At 39.6% G+C, this 23,134-nt stretch overlaps 1 protein-coding gene across 1 annotated transcript in view; it reads right to left on the bottom strand.

Annotated features, from left to right (window-relative positions):
* The window catches only part of b4galnt4a (beta-1,4-N-acetyl-galactosaminyl transferase 4a), a 336,936-nt gene that overhangs the window by 141,203 nt on the left and 172,599 nt on the right, over positions 1-23,134 (bottom strand). Inside the window, 4 exon segments of the mRNA XM_055155299.1 lie at positions 13,737-13,817; positions 13,819-13,838; positions 16,572-16,662; positions 18,308-18,403. Of these exon segments, the coding sequence (XP_055011274.1) occupies positions 13,737-13,817; positions 13,819-13,838; positions 16,572-16,662; positions 18,308-18,403 (288 nt within the window).

The following is a 23,134-nucleotide window of genomic DNA, read 5'->3' on the forward strand; positions in this document are numbered from 1 at the left end:
AATCTTGTCTTGTCTCGTTCTCGTAGATCCAATCTCGTCTCTTGTCTTGCGGAAATTGTCTTGTCCCACCCCGACTATAAAACCATTTCCCATTAATTAGTCATAAATTAACAAATGAGTCTATTATTAAAGGGTAAACAAGTGCCCTATTTTATTTTTATTTATTTATTTTTTTGAAAGTAGGGTAGCTTTGCAGATATTGAAGTTTCTGTGCAATGGTGTAAAAAAACAAAAAAAGCAAACATGACCGGTGACAAAGTACACCGAGCGCAGAAACAGGCACGCTGTGTACCTGTCAACTTCATTACTGATTACACGGCCATGACCTACTTCTTCTGGGGCATTTTGCTGCTTTTGAACAATATAAAACAACCATCAAAGCACATGCATCAATGCCACATGTGTCACCACTAAAACCTATGCCCACGCACACACGGGGCACTCCGACACACAGCTGGACATGGGCAGGTCAGGTTCGGCCCCTGCAGTGGCTGTCTGGACACTCTGATTGAAGCAAGATCTCATTACAGATTAGCCCTGGGCCAGAAATATGATTAATGCCTCAGCAGGACAATGGAGATTCTTCTCACTTTAAGCACAGCAGAATACAGAGCGTGAATGCCCCAGCAGGTTTTCTTATTAAAAAGCCCTACATTTACTGCTCTGGAACGACCTGAGCTAAATTGAAGGTGTAAGCAACAGAAATGAAACGCGTGGAAACTGAAGGTCAATGTAATGTATAATGTGTGGTTGGAATAGAATAGTTGTCAAGCCTGAGTGCGTTCACAACAAGCCCTGCTGTATAAATTGCGGTCCTGCACTTTCTCACTCTCTTGTAATTTATAGAGCAAATTGTTTATTGTGTGAAGACGCTCTTCAAATACAAATCTCTATAATAACGTCTTAATTTATGCCTAATGATTGACATTTGCTCTTTAATTGTAGGATACATTTATACATATCTTACCCCATTCACACATGAAGCCTGAACTGGGAATTTACCTGCCTTTTACCAGAACAAAGTCAAGTATGAACGAGGCAAGAACAGATTTCCCTGTGGGCAGTTTGTACCCGGAAATACTGGGATCTGTGTGTGAAGCTGCCATGTTCGAAAGTGAGCAAGGCTCCATCCACTCTGGCTCCAATTCACCCCTCTCTCAGTCTTAAAATGTTCAGCTTAACTCGCTCTGTGCTCTATGACCCTGGTGTTTTTTAGGGATGCAACGATACAGTTTTCCCACGATTCGATACATGGGTCACGATATCATTTCAATTTTGATATGTTTTATGACCCAAAAAATAATTTCATCTTATTTTTTTTTTCTGCTAATGAACATAATATAATAACATAGAGCTTTCTCAGGCAATTTTATATTTTCCAAAATAGCCAGTCTGCTCTTAAAGGGCCCATCTCATGCAAAATAACTCTTTTCACATTGTATCTTCTGCACATAAACAAGCACAATTTGGGTTTTGGAACATCCATTGCACAATAGTTATGAAACCTTACTGATTTCTTGGAGGCAGTCACAGACCAGGAACTATGAAAGACCGGCTATTGCTCATCCCCCCGCCCGTCCTGAGAAAGCACAGGCTCTGCCCTCCAAACGTGACGTAGGCTCTGAGTGAGCCGCCCTTCCTCCGCCCATCTCAGGGAGGGAGGGGGAGACAGGCGTGCACCCTGACAGCGGCAGGAATAAACTTTTATTCATCATGGCGACACAGTGCGTTCAGCCGCATGTGTTGGACCCGGAATCGGACTTGGAGGTACATGAAGCGCAAGCACCACATAGGCATCAACTGAACATTACTGATTGGTAAAGTATTAATAAACATTAGTAGATAAACTTATTATATCGTGTAAACTGCAGTGTAGAACAATGAGTTTATGCTGTCGCTTTTGTTTAGGTGTTCATGTGGGAATTGTCAGCCAATGCGGGGTGGAGGCGAGGCGGTGGAGGCGGGTGCAAAACGCTTTCTGCTACGTCAAACGCGTCATAGGTGTATCTGCCACGTCATCGTTGTAGCAGCTTTAGTTTGCTGTCATGTGGGAGGGTGGCAGAAATACGCTGCAATTGTTTAAAAAAAAAAAAGCGGAATCAATCTAAAAAACACTTCGGCTACATATACAAGACCCACACATCACTCTTAGAAGGATGAAAGCTTTGAAAAGTTGATTTTGCATGAGATGGGCCTTTTAATATAGCGTGGTAGGGGAATTACACTATCAGACTTTTCCTTCTTTGATGATGATGTGATGATTTCTTTTCCTCCTGAGTCCTCCTGCGTTCACATGCTTGTGTCCACACTGCTCTGCCTCCTCCAGCACAGACAGTCTGAAGCTCCTCCCACACTGCTCTGCTACAGTCTGTGAATCACTGCACTTTCTCATCCTCTTTCTGGACACTAAACTATGTTATATTACATAGACCATTTTCCTAGTAAAACCTATGAGATGGGGTATGAGAAAAAATTGTGTATATCCCGAGTTGTGTTGCATGTGCGTATACGAGCGCATTTGATTAAAGCCAATGTGAAGTCAAAGCGATTCTAAATATCATATCGTTGTCATTCCTGGTCTATCAACATAAAATATAAAGTGATTGAAAGATAAAATCCACCTCTGTTTCAGCTCTAAGTCCGTCTGGAGCTGTTTTCTTGTTGCATCTGAGAAGGACGCTGCGATAACTGTTTTCGTTGTGGACCAAAATAAATGACAACACAGAGCGCATGGAGGGACACGTGCATATCGACACGTGTATCAAACAAACATGTGTATCGAATCGTGAGACCAATATCAAACGATTTGATATTATATTGAATATCGCTGCATTCATAGTGTTTTCATTTCGCTATTTTGTCTCTCAGTCAAGATCAATAACTGACAAATCACCTTCTACCTCACCTTCTATCCCCAAGGTTGTGCACACTAGCGTTACCAACAGGTTTGATTGACAGCGTGGCTAAACCAGCGGTGCGCGTGGGAAGAGGCATCTCCTTCAACAGCCTTGCTCCAGATTCGCTCTTTGGTTTCTTTTGCTCTGATACTCGCGGTCTTAGTTCCAAATATGGAAATCAGCTCCAAATTTGCCCCTAAAACTGCTAGTCTTGTGAGCTTCATTTGATTGGAGCTAAACACTTTGGGCGACGTCATTCACTTCAGTCCACTTTAAACCTGATAATGCATCAAAAACAAACCATCGAGGCTCAGCACAAAGAGAAATCTGACCTTGAGACAGAGACTCAAACTCGTGTCATTGACAGATGTGAAGGGAAAATGCCATTATCTTCAATTTACATTAATATTAAATCCCTTCTTCGATTATTATTATTATTTAATTTTAAGTTATTTATTTATTAAATTTTTATATTTTCCCTCTTTTTTGGTCAGTATGATTTATTCTTTGTTGTAATTTTTGTTAGATATCACAGCAGCCCACAATCTTGGTCCTCTATCATCAAATTAAGTGATACAATATATCAATATTTCAATATTTTTGCACACCCTTAATGCCAGTGCTTTTAATAAAATGCATTTGTATAAAGTATTTTCATACCGAAACACACTCATGCTTTCATCTGAAGATGACTACAGTAGATGTGGCTAAGCTGTAGTAGATATCCGATATTAGGGCTACACCAATCTCATACTGAAAAAAATATTGCTAGATTGGATATTGGTTTCCAAAATATAACATAATAATAAAAGTAATAAAATAATACAAATAAATAACACAAAAAAAAAAATACAAAATATATATTGTGGGAAAGCTCACGATTAGGGATGTAACAAAATCCAAATAATCCAAGTAATTTCAAAGTAATTTGTTACATTACAATATTACTGTATTTAAAATGTAAAACATTACACGACTATTACAGCACTTTTAAATTACTCTCACCAAAATAAGATGCTGAACTTTTGTGCCGTATATGGACTGAACCAGGACTAAACCAGGACTAAACCAAAACTGAACCAGAGATGAACCAGAGATCAACATGGACTAAACCAGGACTAAACCAGGACTAAACCAGGACTAAACCAGGACTAAACTAGGTCTAAACTAAGTCTAAACTAGGACTAAACCAGAGCTGAACCAGGACTGAACCAGGTCTAAACCAGAACTGAACCAGGTCTAAATCAGGTCTAAACAAGGACTAAACCAGGACTAAACCAGGTCTAAACTAGGACTAAACCAGGACCAAACCAGGACTAATCTTGGACTAGAACTTGGAATCTAGGACTGCCCCTGAGAGTACCCCGAGTCCATGGAACCGGGCGTCAGCTGTGGTTAGCCCCGTGGAGCAAGGAGTTCTCTGCTGGTCCTTTCGCCCGCGGTCACCTGACGGTCTACGCGGGCACGTCTCATTGCGTTTCATTGCTGTTGATATCGCGGTAATTTTAGCATATTTGTATGAAGAAAAACCCACCACTTCAGTCCAGGTTAAAAAGCATTCTAACACGCATTACTGACAATTGTAACAAGTAATTTTTAATTTTTTTTTTCCCTGTAATGCCGAACATTACTGCGTTACAGCAAAAAGCAGTGCATTAGAGTAATTTGTTACTTTTATAATGCATTACTCCCAACACTGATTGTTACTTCCCTAGTGTTTATTATTTAATTTGTCTGTCTGGTTGATGAAGACTGTTATATCACAAAGATTATGAATAAAAAAAGACGTAACAAAAAAACCCTCCTCATGTGGCGTCTCAAATAAGTGTATAAGCAGTGTTGGGAAGGTTACTTTTAAAATGTAATCCCCTACAGATTACAGATTACACACCCCAAAATGTAGTTTGTAACGTAATCCATTAAATTACTTAAAGTGAGTAACGTAATCTGATTACTTTGGATTACTTGATATTGTCATGTTTTTTTAAACGACATGAATGTAGCAACCACATCCTGAAAATTCTTGTTTGTTGTCTTCAAATTGTCTGAGCCCAAGTCTCCATGAATAAGCAACTGTTTGCTGTAGAGAAACAAAGACCACGAGATCTTAATATAAGAGGTTTTGTCTGTTAAAAGACAGTAACAAGATCAGCCTTTCCTTAATATTAAAAAATATTACTGATAGAGAAATTATTTTTTATATGAGATCACCTTAAATTATGTCAACCTACTGTTAGGTGTCATGTTGTTTAGACCTGGTTTAGTCCTGGTTTAGTCCTGATTTTTAGACCTGGTTTACTCCTGATTCTAGTTCAGGTCTTTAGTTCTGGTTTAGTCGTGGTTTAGTCCTAGTTTAAACCTGGTTCAGTCCTGCTTTAGTCCTGGTTCAGTCCTGGTTTAGTCCTGGTTTAGTCCTGGTGTTAGTTCTGGTTTAGTCCTGGTGTTAGTTCTGGTTTAGAGGCGCACAGGAGGAAGCGCGGTTTACGCGAGAAAACACGGTCCACTCGCGGCGCACGAGACGGCGGTGTCCGCGCTGTAACTACGGAAGGAGACGTGGTCCGCGGGTTCTCAGGTTGATGACGATGATGAAGTGTGTGTGTGTGTGTTGTGTGTGTGTGTTGTGTGTGTGTGTGTGTGTGTGTGTGTGTTGTGTATAGGACAGTAGTGCAGATATTATGAGTCTATGCAGGTTGTTTTCACCAGTGCCAGTAGCTCCTGTTTCACATTTAAGTTGTAGGCGATTTTATATTTAGTTTTTTTATATATATTTCTCACATCGGGAGAAGAATTTCCAAGACACAAATGCGTTTTTACCAATGCACTGCTGCTTCCACTGTGTGACTGACACCGCCGACTTTAACATGACGTTTCCATCGCTCTTATTGCGCGCGTTCTGTTTGGGCTTCAGGCAATGAGTGGAATTACCGAAATAAATAAATAAATAAATGGGATGTAGCACAAAATGTGAAAACAGGAAAATACCGCCTTGTAATCCACTTATTTCAGCAAAGTAACTGTAATCCAATTACCACTCATTGAAACAGTAACTGTAACGGAATACAGTTACTCATAATTTGTACTCTGATTACGTAACGGCGGTACATGTAATCCGTTACTCCCCAACACTGTATATAAGTTATGAAATTCCTGAAGCAGCAGTTTTAACACAGAGCCTGGTCCACTCCCTGTCAGCGTCACGCCCGTCTGTCAGCCAGAGGAGGATGAATGATCCCGGGCCACATCACTGCTCCCGTGCCATTACCCAGATGATGTTTCTCTGCTGTTAAATGTCACATCAATATCCTTTGCCCGCTAATTAATCTCAGCTCCCTGTGGAACCAGCCGACACCTCGCAAAGACCTGGAATACAGATGGACCTTTGCCCCGACATGTATGAGCCACACACGGAGCAAATACACTTGAGACATTTATGTAGAAAAGATCTGTTAATGTCGTCAGGGCCACACCCCCGATATATTTACATCAGAAACACACTCTGTAAAAACTATATCGACTTCTCGTTCAATACTCATACTCACGCTGGGGGGGTTCTACATGTATCTCTACTGGCAGAATGTTATTTACTATTGATGGAGCAAGATCTCGCGAGACAAAATTGCCATAAGATCTTGAGAGATTTTTTTCCTCATGTTTTTACGGTTAGGCTAAAAACATAGAGCACTTGCGATTTACATTTTTTTGAGAATGCATAGTCCCAAAAAGCAGAGCTACATCAACAGCAGAAATATTAAATAAAGTACTGAATCGATATCATGGGCTGCTGTATCAATAAGATAATTTTTTAATATATTTTACGAAGATATTTTGTGAAATTGCTACAATTTTGTTGTTTGTTTAGTGGAAGGAAATTTATTTATGCAACATATTTGACATATTCACTGTTTTGATGATTAAAATGTTTGTTTCATATGAACTTTGCAAAAGAATTGGTTTAACAAAGACATTTAGTATCACAGCCATGATTTACCCTTTGTTTTTTACTGAAGCATATCGAATAAATTTGAAATATATCGTATCGAATTGTAAAGAATCGAAAGTGCACTGTATCAATATAAATTTGCCACAAGACTGCGCAACCACAGTCAAAATGATCTTGTGAGATTTTCCTACTTGCGAGTAAAATTTTTTGAGAATATGTAGTCCCAAAAAGCAGAGCTACAATGACAGCAGAAATATTAAATAAAGTACCTGGATTAGGGATGGGCATTCGATGAAATTTTCTTAATCGATCGTCGGAAGAATTAACGATCGATTATCGATTAATCATTAACGTTTTCATATTAAAATGATCATCATTATTATTACTATCTGCACTACTAATCTGCATAAATAAATTCAACTTTACGACATATAAACCGTAACGACTCTAGAGCCACATCAATCCGTTTGACATTATAATGTGTTTAATTCAGTTTTGTTCAACTCTCACAGAAACTAAACTTAAAAAGACATGATTCAGTGGAATACAGGTTAGGGTGTGACCAGATTTGCGTTTGTCAAAACCAGGACACCGTACGGGGGGTGGGAGGTTGGGACTCGTCATCCACATTGCGCGACTCTGACCTGGTAAAGCTTTTTCCCACTGGACACCGAAACATATGTGCTGCTTTGTTCACTGTGCACAAGGACTCCCACTTGTCCCGAACGCAACGGAAAGTGTGGAATTTCTTGTACAAATCATCGTTAAATACACATTTGTGCTTCGGTACGTTGCAGACTGACCGACTGTTTGTGTTTGCTTGCTCCTTCTGATGCAGAGAGACACATGTATGGACTCCTGTTTGGTCACGCTAAGCACAGCAACCTACATTCGGTTTGTCGATTAAAATGAACGTAATCGATGAAATTCTCAATGATCAATTATCGATTAATCGATTAATCATGCCCATCCCTAACCCGGATATCCCCAGGTATGACTACCCCAAATTTAAGATGTTTTAAGACCATTTTAAGACCCATTATGCGGGCAAAAAACACCAGATCCAATTCGAATAATGACCAACCAACTATCAGTATTATATCTAGAATCTAAGAGCCACTGTGGATTAAACCTACACTTCCCCATGATCCATCCAACGTCTTCCTCCACTCTACTGATCGTTTACTCATTGCCGCCAGCGCCAGAAACCAAAGTATTGTTTGCGCATACTCCAAATTAGACGTTCATTCACGTTACATGATTTCACGTTGTTGTTGTTGTTGTTGTTTTCCTCCCTCCGTTTAACATCGCACTGCAGCTCGGTTGAGTATACAAAAAAATAAGCCAATGACATTTAAAACCTTTGGGAAAAAAATAAGACTTGAATGACATAATTTAAGAGTTTTTAAGGCCTTAAAGGTTGTATGGAGGATATTTTTTTGCTTTTTTTTGTTTCAAGTTGTCAATGATAGCATTATAGAGGTGCAGTAGCCTTGTAATTATGATGACCAAAAAAAGAGAATAAAAATTCATCAACTCTGGACGTGGTGGGGCTAAACATTTGCCAATAGATAACGACACTGCCTCGTTATCTGTTAGTTGACAGGCTATCAATCAATCTCCCTACATTTCTAGTGTAACTGACTTGCCTGTGCGCCGCCGGTACGTGGTTTGCGTACGACTGTCACGCAGTCCACAGACCCAAGCCGCACAGACGCTGTTTACTCCACCAACGCAACAGTTCTTAGCGGCTTTTTTGACCTATATCTTCCTCGCAGTTCACACAAAGTTTGTTGCAATGGCGACAAGAATCCAGGAGCAGTTAGCCCCAAAAGAAAGTCCATTTTTGAGGTCACTGAAAGAAGAAGACAAGGGGAAAAGCAGCGAAACCAAACTAAGGTGATTTTGTAGATTCATTCCAGCGATGGCGCGACTGAAGCAGACGCAGGGTCTAAAGACTGACACACTGGTCCACAAATTACTCCTGGACAGGAAACTTCTGCTTATTATGAAAACGTACTTTATTTCCAAGAGCTAGACAAACGTTTTTCAGGACACGAATGCGATATCCTATGTCTGAAAACTTAATTTTCAAGGCAAAGAAAGAGTCCGCTTGCTGCTGCGTGTTGTAGTAGTAGCTAGTTCATTCGCACGGAATCTCTGCGCCCCTCTCTGCCCGTTCCGCTCTTCTCCCTGCTCCTCACGGAATCTCCACGCACCGCTCCCCTCTCCTCTCCTCTCTCCTCACTCCCTGCTCCGTTCTTCGCCCTGCTTCTCACTTCTTGTCCGCGCACGAAATATCCGCGCACCCCCTCCCCTCGCTCCTCACTTCTCCGCCTTGCCTAACCAACACTGTAGTTAGTTTGTTACAAGTCATGTGCAGCACACCGGTTTCTGGCATAAGGATGAGGAGGGAGGAGGCGTTTCTACGTAGGAGCTGTGGGGGAGGGGGGTGGTTTCACACATGCGCAACATTTGAAATAGGACAAACAGTCGCTGGATTTCTCGTTCCTTGGAAAATCCTCTATACAACCTTTAATTTAGAAACATGAAATTTAAGACCTTTTTTAAGACTTTTAAGATCCCGCGGCTACCCTGAGTACTGTAAATAAAGATGGTGAGACTAAAACTGGGAACTGAAATGCGCAAAGTATTTATTATAGCCTAAACAATGTCAAAATCTTTCTTGTATCCAATCTCGTGTCTCATTTCGTCTTGTGGAAATTGTATCTCATCCCATCCCTAATATTTACCGTGGTGACACAATTAGCAAGCACAGCCAAAAACGTTTTACAATTGTCTGAAAATTCAAGAGAAAAAACCCCAAAATGGACATCTTCAAAAGCCCGCGATCACTGCGAGTTGGTCCTCTTTAGGCGTTTGATTTTCAACAGAAAGATGAGTGTGACTAACTGGAAAACCTTTTGTAGTTCCAACTAAACAGCTCTTTCTGGTCAGATTGAGTTAAAATAAAACTTAAATAAAAGTGTAACTTGAAAAAGAGAGCTTCAGAAAGAGTAATGTTTACAGTTAGTGTCACATCCCCAGGGAATGTTGGTGACATCAGCTGCAAAGTATTAATATATGACAGATGGAACAATATTTTTTGGAGTAAATTATTATAATGTACACTTTTTATGTGCACTACTGGGAAATTTGTGGTTATTTTTTGACTATAGGATAAGATTTAAGCCTTAAAAGGTTGAATAAATAACTTCTCTGACTCATTACAGATGCAAACGAAGTACTAAGGTGTTTCATTCTGCTATTTATTTATTGCAGCTCATGATTTTTAACACTTTTGTAGCATTAGAATAGTTTTTGTGGTTTAAATCTGCTCTCGAGTTACTGTGTCAGTGATATAAATTAATTTCAGTATTATAATTTATTGCGTATATTTTCTTATTTACAATACATCACACAGATACTACAAAACTGAAGTATACACTGTGAAAGAGGTTCTGGAAAGCAACTTAAAATGGAGGTTACCGACTGAGCCAAAGTCACCACAGCATCATCCGTCTCTATGAAAGCCAGATTATTTGGCACTGGTTTCACACCCACTGCCCATTTTAATTCTAACACAACATAACTCAAGAAAAATAAAACAACAAGATTTATAAAGTGGGAGAAGGACCCAGGACATCGGATAGGAATGCACTCTTTCAGCTTTTCCGTTCCAATTCTTCAATGAAATAAGACGATACGAGTGCAGAGACTGAAAACAGCATTTAATTCCTTTGCATAAAAATAAAACAAAACTGATCCAAATGTGTTATGTTGCTGTTATTTACAGCTTTGTATGAATAAAACGTCAAATGTTAAGAGACTTTCTGGGCCCACTATGACCAGTAAATAGTCTTATTTTATACATTTTTATATAATTGAAAAAAGTATTATTTTGTATAATTAAATTGTATTATTTTACTAATTTTTGATTATTTTATTATATTTTTTTCAGTATGAGATCGGTGCAGCCCTAATATCGGACATCTACTACAGCTTAGCCACATCTACAGCAATCATCTTCAGATAAAAGCATGAGTGTATTTCGGTATGACAATACTTCATACATATGCATTTTATTAAAGAAGAGCACTGCACACTGGGGAGGTGCAAAAATATTGAAATATCCATATGTCGTATTGCTTTATTTGATTACACAGGATCAAGATCATGGTCGTATCTGAGTATTGTTTGGTATATTTTACTAAGGTGTTTTGTGACATTGCTACAATTTCGTTGCTTGTTTAGAGGAGGGAAACACATTTGACATATTCACTGTTTTGATGATTAAAAAGTGAGTGTTTCATATGAACTCTGCACAGGAAATGGTTTAACAAAGACATTTAGTATCACAGTCATGATTTAGCCTTTGTTTTTACTGAACCATATTGAATCAATTTGAAATATATCATATAGAATTGTAAAGAATCAAAAGTGCACTGCATCAATATATGTATCATATCGTGGCCTGTGTATCAGCAACTTCTTAATAATACCCACCCAGCCGTATGCAAATTGGTCCCTTGTCGTCTCACTCTTGTCTGCTGTAATAAGTGATAGATCCGTGTCATGGTGATACCACAGGTCCAGCTGCAAATTAAGAAACAACACTCCAGCTTTTTCTGTTCAGATACCGAATTCCATGCTCTTCGGCTTGTAAGTGTGAGGTCACACACGACTTCCAGGTCCAATGAAACATTTGCTCAAAATCATAGAGGTGAACATTTTCACCATCACCTTCTTTTTTAGTGAGGTTCCAACGAAAGCATGGAAACCCAACGGAAGCCCAACGAGACGGGTTTGGACAAATATTTAGGACTTATGTTTGAGCTCGGCTCGGACTCGGACACATCAGCATGTCAGCTGTTTCCTGGCTACAGTGAACACTCAAAAGCCTTCAAAAGATCAGAGCACTGCACTTTTAGTTAAAATACAAGTCAAAACTGTCTTATTATTATTTGTGAAATGTGGTGCAAAACTTCAGATATATGATTTTTAAAGCATAAAAGATTGAAGATAAAGCACACAGAAAGTAGGAGTGCGCTGTGTGGATGTAGCACACGTGGGAGGCTACTTTCGCCTTTTTACTTTTAAAGAACACCATAAACTGGATTAATAGAACGGTTTTGTGGACTGGATGTCATTGTTTGCACAATTTCTGTGGATAATGTGGATGAGACGCTGCACTTTAAATTACCACTTTATGAGAGGTGAGTAGGTGAGTAAGTCTTATCATTATATTTAGAAATTTCGCTATATCCCGAGTTTGTATTTTGCGTCTCTGTGTCCGTTAGAGGCCAAACAAACAGTATTCTACATGTGTCATTAGTCGGCCTATGAAAATAGTGTGATTTTAACTGTGTCGGGTTCAGACACAAATATCTTAATGCCTATTGGGCTCGGGTCGGATTCGATCACTGCTCTGTGGGACGGGGCCGGGCTCAGACAGAAAAATTCGGCCTGATCCGCACTGTAGTACACAACACTGCAGCATTTTTACATGTATATCATTTGAGCCAAATTCGGCGTGGCTGCAGCTTGGATTATGACACAGCGACTTACAAGCCCAGTGAAGAGACTGAAAACAACTTTTATTTCCTTTACACACACACATAACTGCATTTTTTTCAGTATCAGATCATTGCATCCCTAATATCGGACATGTACAACAGCTTAGCCACATCTACAGCATTTATCTCCAGCCAAAAGCATGTACTTTGATATGAAACTACTTACTACATTTGCATTTTCTACAGGAGAGCACCGCATATTGGTCCCTTGTCGCCGCACTCTTGTCTGCTGTGATGAGTGATAGCCCCGTGTCATGGCGGTACCACGGGGCCAGCAGCCGATTACTAACACAGAACAAGGTCAAATCGCTCAGTGTCCCTCCCGCTGACGGTGGAGCACACGGAGAATAAAGGGCTCACATTTTGAAGCGGTCACGACTGAGCATTTCAACACGTCTGTCAGCACAAAGAAATGTAACAAAAGCGTCTGACCTTTGCAAACCCATTACCAGTCGTATTTATACAGCCATATTAGATTGCTCACAGCTTTCTGCAGACATTTCTTTGTATTTACACTGTTTCTGTGATTAAGTCATGACGGGGAATTGAAAAAGCAGCAGAACTATATTAGGATGACTATGAAGAATAAAGAAGATTCGAGTCTAGTAGTTTTACCACGTTTGCTTGGCCTGTCACGATAACGGAGAAGAAAATACGGTTGAAAAATGATAACACTGAAACTAATTTGCCACTGACACAACACAATAAGCACAATATTGTTAAAAAGCTTAAACTGCAGTACATAAACAGCAGAATGAAACGCTTAGTACTCCGTTTGCATCTGAAATGAGTCATAGAAGTTATTTATTCAACCTTTTATGGATACACTAACTTCACTAACTCTGCCAAAAAATAACCAAAAATGTAACAGCAGAGCAAAGAAAATGTAGACAAGATAAATATTTACCACAAAAAATACCCTTCCAGTTTTTATGTAATAATTTCCCTTGCGGATCAATAAAGTTTGTTGATTATAAATAATGTAGAAACACTTTTTAGTAAGAACGGGAAGATCTTGCGAGACAAAATTGCCACGAGATTGTGCACACATGCTGAAGATGATCTCAAGAGATTTCTATCCCATGTTTTTACGTTGGATTGGATACAAAAACTGAGTTAAGTACTGGTGAGTTACATTTTTGCGAAGGTGTAGTCCCAAAAAATGACAGCTCAATGACAGCAAAAAATATTAAAGTAAATTGGGAACTGGATTGCACAAATTATTTATTATAAAGATTGTCAAACTCTTGTCTTGTCTCGTTCTCGTCTCTCGTAGTACTTTTTAGTCATGCTGTGGTGGAGTTAAAATAAAATAATCCTTACCTGTCCCACATAGACGAGCAGGCGAGCGTTCAGAGGACTCTCATCGGAGCTCAGCCAAAACTCTGAATTATCGTCGGACGAACACAGAGAACTGGAAGTCACCTAAAGGACCAAAGAAAAGAATGAAACAATAAAATCAATTCTGGGTTCATAGGACAAAAAAAACAAAACAAAAAAACACAAAACACAAATCAATAGATATTTTGCAGAGACAACATTCGCAAAGACAGCCAAAAAACTCAAGAAAAAATACAAAATGGATTTAAACAACACATTTTCAGGAGCCTGTGAGCCTGTGTTCATGGTCATAATTTATTTAGGTGTTTGATTTTCGACAAAAATATGAGTGTGACTAACTGAAAAACTGTTGCCTAATGCTATAGATTGTGAATGTAAGTTTATGTGTGAGAAACTTGTTTAAAAGCACAAATCAAATCGCCTATTGTTTGCTGCGTTCTCTTGTGCTCAGGACACGGGGAAAACCGACCTCCACCTCGAGAAAGTGCAATGGAACGGCCAATCAAATCGAGGTTCCGAAACACAAACTCGGGCTAGTTCGTCACAGCAAAAATGTCAGCGCACACAGTAACCGGGGAGAATTGTCTTTTCGTCATTTTGATGCGTTAAGGTCTGCACGTGTAGAGAAAGTGTCTTCTTAAAAACTTTCTAGTGACATTTAGACTTTCTTTCACATCATTTGACAGTAGACAGTTTTTTTCTGAACATGTAAAAGTCAAACTGCCATAATTGAGTCACCAACCGCTTTAAAATTAGTGAACAGATGGTTTATTAGTAGGACCTATCGATACCTGACGTTATCTACTTCAGGGTTCAGTCAGAGGGTTGAGTTCTTTGAGAATCGGATGTAGATCTAGTGAGTTTATATGGCGCCTGTCCCAAATATTGTTCTACAGACTGCAGAGGTTTCCATTTTTTTTCCTCTGGTGAGCTACTTTTATAAAACAAAAATGCCAGAGAGCTACTAGTTTTAGCGCTCACAAGAAACTGAGCATATATAAGAGCCACGGCGAGACTTAGATGAGGTACAGTTAGATGCCTATAAAACATAAACCATTAAACCATTTATTAGTGTACAAAGTTAGGCATCAAAATGATATGTGTACAATGGTAAAAAGCATTTAATTCATCAAATTTTACTTACTGAGCACAGTGTGTACGTGTACGTGTAATTCAGAAATCCCCTGGTGAGTTACTTGGAAGGGGGTGAAGAGCTACTGGTAGTTCTCGAGCTACAGGTTTTAGACTCCTGCCATACCATATATGGGATTCATAAGATAACAAAATAAACATTAAACTTTCTCGGGCGTTCATGTTTTCCCCAACTGTTGTAATGGAACGCAATTACAACGGATTGTCGGGAGAACTGACTCAGATTTATGGATTAACAACATTTAACAGAAGTGCAGGGATAGTCCCAACTAACTCAGCCCTTTCTGGTCAGATTGTGTTAAATTAAAACTCATATTAATATCTAATTTGAGTAACAGAGCTTCAGACAGAGCAGTGCTTACAGTTAGCATCACACCCCCAAAGAATGTTAATGACATCAGTTGTGAACATGGATGTAACAATAACCGAAATATCGTGATACTGTATCGTCAAATTTCTCACAATAATATCGTGGACCATCACAATATATCGAATTACAAGTGTCTTTGCTTAAATTAAGAGTTATGGTGCAGAGGGAACTACATAGACCATGATCCTTTGCTCCATTTCAGTATAGACTACAAGAAGAAAGAACAGTTCTAAGCACTTTTAAGTCTTAGTTCTTTGGATTAAGTCTTGTCAAAGCATTTTAAGAGGAAAAAGTAGCATATTCATTTTTTTTCACCTCCACAAAATATCGCACCGTGAGATGTATTTCGTGAAAATATCGTACAGAGAGATTTGGATATTGTTACATCTGTAATCGTGAGCCTCCCCACCATATCGTGACCTTTCCCACAATATCGAAATAAATATCGTACCGTGAGGTTCATACCGTGACGATATTGTATCGTGAGACTTGGATACCGTTACACCCCTAGTTGTGAAGTATCGATACAAAAACACAAAAATATGGCCGTGAATCACACATTTTATTACATTAAAGGTGCATTGTGTAAATTTTCCGGTGGAGGCTCTGTCAAATCCTTTTCTCCATGAAGATGTTCTTGCTTTGACTGGAACGTTTCACAGTGTGGTATCTTCATGGAGACGAAACCGTACAAGTTACGGGTCAGATCTGTGGAGAGGCGACCCCACTCACAGTCAAAATGCCTGTTTTTCTTTGCATTTTTGAGCTATAAAACCACCTGTAATTGAATAAATGTAAAGCAGCTCTGTTTAAGATCATACTGTGGAACATTTCAGGCAGAGCAATGACATATCCACAAAAACAAGAAGGTGACGGACCCACAACCAAAAAGTTACATAGTGCACCTTTAACACTGTAAAAATAACTGATAACTTTGCGGTTCTAAATGACACTGCTGTACTGATTAAGTCTTTGACCATTATTTAAGTGGGCTTGTACAAAAGGTTGTGTCAGGTGGACTCGTGTGAAGGGCTCTTGTTGGTCACGTCTGAATCTTGGATATAGGATAACCTTTGAGCCTCACTTAATGGTTCTGGAGAAGAGGTCAGGAGAGTATTGTGCTGAAATTTAGCAGCAGAACTCTGGCATTCACTTCTAATAAAAAGAGAAAATCCACTATATTAGCTACTCTCAAGTGCTTTCATTAGAAGAGAATTGGGAAATTGTCTTCTCCTAGAAAGGACATTTGCAGCAAAGCCCCGGGAGTGAACCACTAATAAGATGAGCTAAGTTACCGTCTCTGTAAGGGTGAAGGAAACCGAAGATTCTCAGGCCGTAGTTCTTCCACTTTGGAGCCACTGCCAGTTTCTTCACTGTGGTCCTCGTCTGTAAGAGTGAAAATTTTACATGAGAATTCAAAAGTTCAGGCTTTAATAAGAACAAGGTGAGACACTGAATGGGAACAGGAAAAAGTCTTAAATTTAGAAGTATCAGTGAGACTTTCTGACTTCTGCTAAATGTAAGAAAAAATATATTACAAGTTTTTCATCGTGTAAGGTTTTCATATAAAACTAAGGCATTTTATGTGTAAAAAAAAAAGGCAAAAATTAACCATTAAAAACAGAGACATGAATGAAGCCAGGTTTAAATTTCTTGCTTTTTTGTGGACATATTAGACACAAAAAATATGCAGAGAGGATTTTGGATTTGATTTAGTATTTCAGTAAACTTTGCTTTCAGAACTTTCAGAAAATTTGCCTAAAAATTCTAATTTCTCTTCATTTTTTTTGAGTTAAAACTTGAATAAATCAGCCTTGGAAAATATATTAAAAAAATCCTTTCATGTTTCATCAAACTCTAAGCTAAAGACTGGACAGTTTGATGTATGTAGGCACTACTTACTTCACTAAGGGCTGGACCTTACGTCCTTAGGTCCCTATGTCCTTTATAAGTCTACGGCTGCAGATTGATTAAATTAAATATTAAAATATCTTTCAGTGACTGTGGGAGAGCGAACTTAGCTGTACAATTACTGATGATGAGTGAGAAAACACTGTGTGTTTGCAACAGGGTTAAAGCAACTCAGCTTGTGATTCTACACAGAGCTCATATCTCCCCATATCGACGTAATAAATTTAAACCCAGCTCTTCACCACTGTGTTTGAAGTGCAAGAGCGAGACTGGTACACAACCTTACACACTGTTTTTGGTCTTGTTCAAAAGTGAATCAATTATGGCAAATAAGTGGACAAGAAATACAAAAAAAAAAAAAAATCTGACTGTAAATTTGACTAATAATTCTTATTTTTATTACTTGGTGTAACTGACCCTGTTGTGAAGAACAAGGAAAATAGGACAAGGACAATAGAAAATTGTACGGGTTGCTAAAACTCGATGGCAGACAATGGTTTTTGGTTTTGTTTCTCTTGGTTACCTGACGTTTCGGCTTCATCATACGGACAATATTTTTAAGAAGACTTGGGAACCATTTTCTTGATGTATACTGGACTTGAGATTTCAGCTATTATGAATATCGTGTCAAGAATCCCTCAGTCGTCCAGGTAGAATCCATGAGGAGAAAATTCAGTTTGTCGAATGGACAAAAGTTAGTTTGGTTGAAGACGTTTCGCAGCTGTGAAACGTCTTCAACCAAACTAACTTTTGTCCATTCGACAAACTGAATTTTCTCCTCACTATTATGAATATCGTATTTACATTTTGAAATGGATGCATCTGTGTCTAATACATGAATGGGCCAATGTTTGTTTTGTTTGTATTGTTATTATTTTGTTGATTATTTCATTTAAACTAAAATGCAATAAATATGTATGCAAAATATATATATATATATCTTTCAGTGCAGAGTGGGAAATGCTGTTGTTTCCACATGAAAGCTTGTATGTTCCAAAACCAAAAAATTGCCTGCAGTGTCTCCCCTTAAATACATAGTTTTTCAATGTGGAAATCTTTTTTTTTTTTTTTTTCATATATTGCTCACATACAACATTCGCTTTGTTTCTAAAATACTTACATGGGGGTAAAGAGGAAAGTGCAAATTCTTTCGTAGCTGTGCCACAGACGAACCACACCAGTCCTCAAACACATGCAGATTGGCCTGGCCTTTAAACTGCAAAACACAAAAATAACAGCCTTTAGTGCACACAAAATTGCTATGACACACAGACGTTCATTCATGCCTGCTCGCCAATGTCCAGTTTAAAAGAGACTTCCACTATAACCACTGCTGTAGTTTTTGTGGTCTGTATCCATGACATTTTGCCTGGGAGCGTGAAAAATGAATTCTGTGGTAGAGCTGCGAGTGGAGCACGGAGCCTTGAATATTGTGGCAGTTTTGAATGAGCGAGGTGAGAGCGAGAGCACCAGAAGGGAGCACGCACGGGGAGGATGTGATGAGGATGTGTGGAGTTTGCAGCTCTCATCCCTCGTCTAAACTGTGACATTTGTCTGAATTACGCTGGGAAATCACAGGACACTGCAAGGACAGATGGAGAGAGAGGTCCGCCTTGGGGTATACTTTCCCCAAACACACACACACACAAGGCTTCTACACAGAAAAGATGAGTCTCCTATGGCCAGTGGGGGAAAAAGTGGCTTGTCAATGATGTCACGGAAAATTAATTTTCTATGCAACAACGTGTGCTCTGTGTCACGTCGTATTGATGTTTATTTTGTTTCAGACTGTGATTGCATTGACCTTACTTTATATTGGAAAGGTCTAAGTCAGTAGCCTGGTCAAGAGCACACACTTTCACAATACTTTACAAAGACGTGGGGGTCTCCTGTCTTACGCCAAGCCCAGTAGGAGTGAGTGAGAGGCGGCTTAACTAATCAGAGAAATGCATGGTCCACTCGTGTCGAAACAAACAAGGTGGGTTACGAGTAAAAGAGAAAAGAAAATACTGAGAAATATTGCAGATTTCTGTAGAATCATTATCAAAGAGATGCAGTTCAAAAGCTCCTTATTTCCATATATTTTAACACAATCAAAAAACTGTTCATTTTCACATATACAACACCTGCTGCACTAACTACCTCACCTTTAGGCTCTATTCACGTTTACGTTACAAACCAGAAGATGTCTGAAAACATGTGATGACAACTTCCGGTGTAGTTACAGACACTGGGCTCACTGACCGACTTTGATAAAACCCACTGAAGTAAATGTGATCAGCGGTAAAATGAAGACTGCATACGTATGTGCTGTTTGGAATCATCTTGAATTTGGCGACTCGTCTCTTCTAATCGGATGTACCCAGTGCGCTCGGAGTCATGTGTCAGTGGGAAAATGATGAAAACTGAAGTATGGTTGGGTATCGTAATTGTTGACTAGCCGAACATAACGGAACGCTGCTGTCACGGCCCAGGTCGCACCCTCCCTGCCGCTCTCTCTCTCATTCCCTCCAGGTGTCCCTGTCCTGCCTGCCAGCTCCACCCCCAATCACCACGAGAGGATAGAAGGCCTGCGGGCGCACGTCTCCCTCTCCACTCTTCTCCTCCGGCTCCTCCTGCTCCACCCCATTCACCGGGCCTGTCATGCCGCCACACCGCCATGACCTCTAAACTCATGCCCTCTCGACGGGTTAAAAACTCTGCGGTTGTTGTGTTCCCCATTCTTTGTTGCGGTCTCCTGAGCTGAGGCTGTAACACTACAAAGACATGTAGATGAAGAAAACTGGGCCATTTTCTCATTTTTCCAAGATTTTGCCAAACTTACTATCGTGAACAGAGCCCGCCGGTAGTTGCCATCGCATGTTTCCAAACGCCTTCCTGGTTTATGCCGTAAACATTAATAGAGCCTATAGGCACAGGTGAGTCTGAACTTTTAACCAGTGACACCTACAGGCTGGAGGTACATTTTGGCTTCTACATGAGGTATAAAAAATTAAACATGTGGTTTTGAATGATACATGAATATCTGAGAGGACATGTCTTCTGCATTTGAGAAACACGTCTCATTGCTTGTTTGACCTTCTGCATTCAGAAAGTACGAGCGACAGGCAGGTCATGTGACTGAGGTGGAGATGAGCTGTTTGCCGCTTGTAGAACTGACTCCTTGAGACCAAAGTGACTTCCATAAATGAGATGAAATGTTTCCCATAACATAAAACATAAAACTGACGCCGTATGATTTGTTCACAGCACGCTCACAAGCACAAACTCTCACAGAGGTTGGAGACATGATAAAATAATTGTGATTACTAAAAACAGACTGACTTTGATCAGCTGGGAGCAGTTTTTCAAGATTAAAGTAAACGCCTTGCTGTGAGTTCAGAAGTGCACATTTGACAGACGGCGTCACGCTCCTCAGTATCACAGGGACAGAGCAGATGGTCTGACCCCAGCGCTCCAGTGCCCTCCCCTCACCAGATCTGACCCGTCACTGAATCCACTGTATCACCACGCCTCATGTATTAATGTATGAGCGTTTGTTGGGCAAACACGTCAGTCTAAAACACCGCAGTGTTTCGATTGCGTTTGTGAGCCAATATATGCAGAGTGAAGACAAGATTTTTAAACAACAAAGTGGAAAGTGACAGTAAAGATGAAAGACAGGGGTTAAAGCAGTGCAGCAGAAGGCACTGTGTAAATATCCCTTATGTAAAGCTTTTAATAGATTTCCTGTGGGTTTTAAGTAAACCCATTTCAGTCTGGCTCTGTCCTCTTGTCAAACAGCAATAAGCAGACAGCTTTAGAAGGCTCTAATTATTCATACAGCCACGTCCTTGTGGAGCTTAGAGGCACCGCATAGCTCACTTTTAGCAGCAGCTCTGGCGTTTTGGTTAGAAGGGTGGAAGAAAATGTTCTTGAGAAGTTTGTTTCCAAAGTTTTAATATTTTACATTAGCCTTTTCATTTCTAACTCTCTTGGTGATTCAAGTGTGAGACCTCACTTGATATACATAGTTAACTGTCCATTTTGCCGCTGTCTATCATCCTGCCTGTTTCGCTGGTTTGAGGACACACTGAGAGCCACTTTAGATTGTTGGAGAGGTGAAAATGTGAAAGTGTTTCATTTCACATTTTCAGTGTTTTGTTTGACGCCTGCAAAAACAAAACAAAACAAAAGGTTCCATAAAAACTGCAGGCAAATAACACAAGTTTAATCTAGCACTTCATCACACAACCACATGAGATAGAAATACAAAACTACATCATGTTAAAGTGATATTATAATACTGGCAATACACTTACATTTAAAGGTCCAATATTAAGTTTAATTGCTATAACTTTAAGCAATGTTGGCCTGGAAGCTAGGAATCTTCACCTCCCCAAGAACAAAACTCCCCAAAGAACACCTGGACTCAGACTATCCCTGACCCGCCCAAAAAAAGCCTTGCACTATTATATGCCTTTTGCACTGTTTACAATTTGCCCTTGACACACATAAGAAACCGCCTTTTATTACTGCTGCTTGATCTGACTTGAACTGTACTGTACACTAGTCTTAATCTATCTTAATTTGTTTATCTATGATTATTGTAGTGGTTAGAAATAATGTTATTTGTTGTGTCTGTGCACGTAAATGCTTTGTCCTGTCTTGTCTACGAATGGGACAGAGAGAAACGTAATTTTGATTTCTTTATATGTCTATAACAGGTGAAGGAATTGACAATAAAGATAATTTTGAACTTTGTACCTCTTCAAAAACAGACCTGGCGTTGTGTTTTGTTTCATACACACGTTTGAGTAACTCTTTATTATTACCATATTTTCAGGACTATTTAGCGCACCTGAAAATAAGCCGCATCAACCAAAATTTTAACAATATTTTAAAATTGTACATATATAAGCCGCAGGTGTTTTCAAGAACGTTATCAAATTCGGGCCATCTGCTTTTATCGCCTCTGAAAGCTTTTGTCGTCTTTTTGGATTGAGTCAGTTCGTCAGGCTGCCGTTGCCAACGTCTCACCATCGACTCATTGATGTCGAGCTCACGTGCAGCAGCTCTGTTTCCTTCTTCCACAGCCACATCAATCACCGTTAACTTAAAAGCTGCTTCATCTGCATTTCTTCGTGTGTTTTTCATGAGGAGGGTGTGTGTATGAAGCACAAAATAACTGTTCAAAAAAAATCAAACAAGCATCTTCCTCAGCGCATCACCTCCGTCTCTCCCCTGCGCATGTCTCCTGCAGAAAGAGCCACTGTCCTGTCTGTATCATGACAGTGCCTTGTAGGATTTCAGCAGATTTCAGGCTCTTTCGGTGGCTAGGCTCGTTCTATCAATCAGGTATGAGTGGATGTCCGCCTACTGAAGTTTGAGACGTTTCTTCTTGTCATTTACACATACGGATAAGATCGGGTTAGGGTTAGCATCATTACTTATTTTATCACACGGAGATAAACTATTTGAGTGTGCTGATAATATCACAAGGTGGAACAGAGTGTTTTCTGTTTGAGAGAAGAACTCCCTAAATATGCAGGATTATTGAGTTAAACATGTGTGAATAAAACAAAACACATCTCCTGGTTTGTTTTTGATGAGGAAACAACATTATAACTAGATCAGAAAATAGTGTAATATGACCGCTTTAAGTAAACAAAACCATGGTAGAACAGAATTTACTTAAAATCTGAGTATTTATCAAAGCTCTGGTATTTCCAATGGGGAACACATGATGAAAACACAAACACTCTTGAGAATGAAAAGTTTGTAGTCTCCATCCCTACTTTGCAGAGAGCTTGTCACACTGCATCTCCCTCTTTCTTTCCTCTTCTCCCATCTCACTGCTCCCTCACCCATCTGGTTTCACCAACAACCAAAGCTGCACTTCACTCCTCTCTCGTTCTCACACAAATCTGGTACTGCCTTCTGGGCTCCCGCTGGCAGCCAGGCTCTG

Source organism: Boleophthalmus pectinirostris, unplaced genomic scaffold (genome assembly GCF_026225935.1).
Source record: "Boleophthalmus pectinirostris isolate CB_2022bp ecotype Guang Dong unplaced genomic scaffold, ASM2622593v1 HiC_scaffold_2, whole genome shotgun sequence".
NCBI classification, from domain to species: Eukaryota; Metazoa; Chordata; class Actinopteri; order Gobiiformes; family Gobiidae; genus Boleophthalmus; species Boleophthalmus pectinirostris.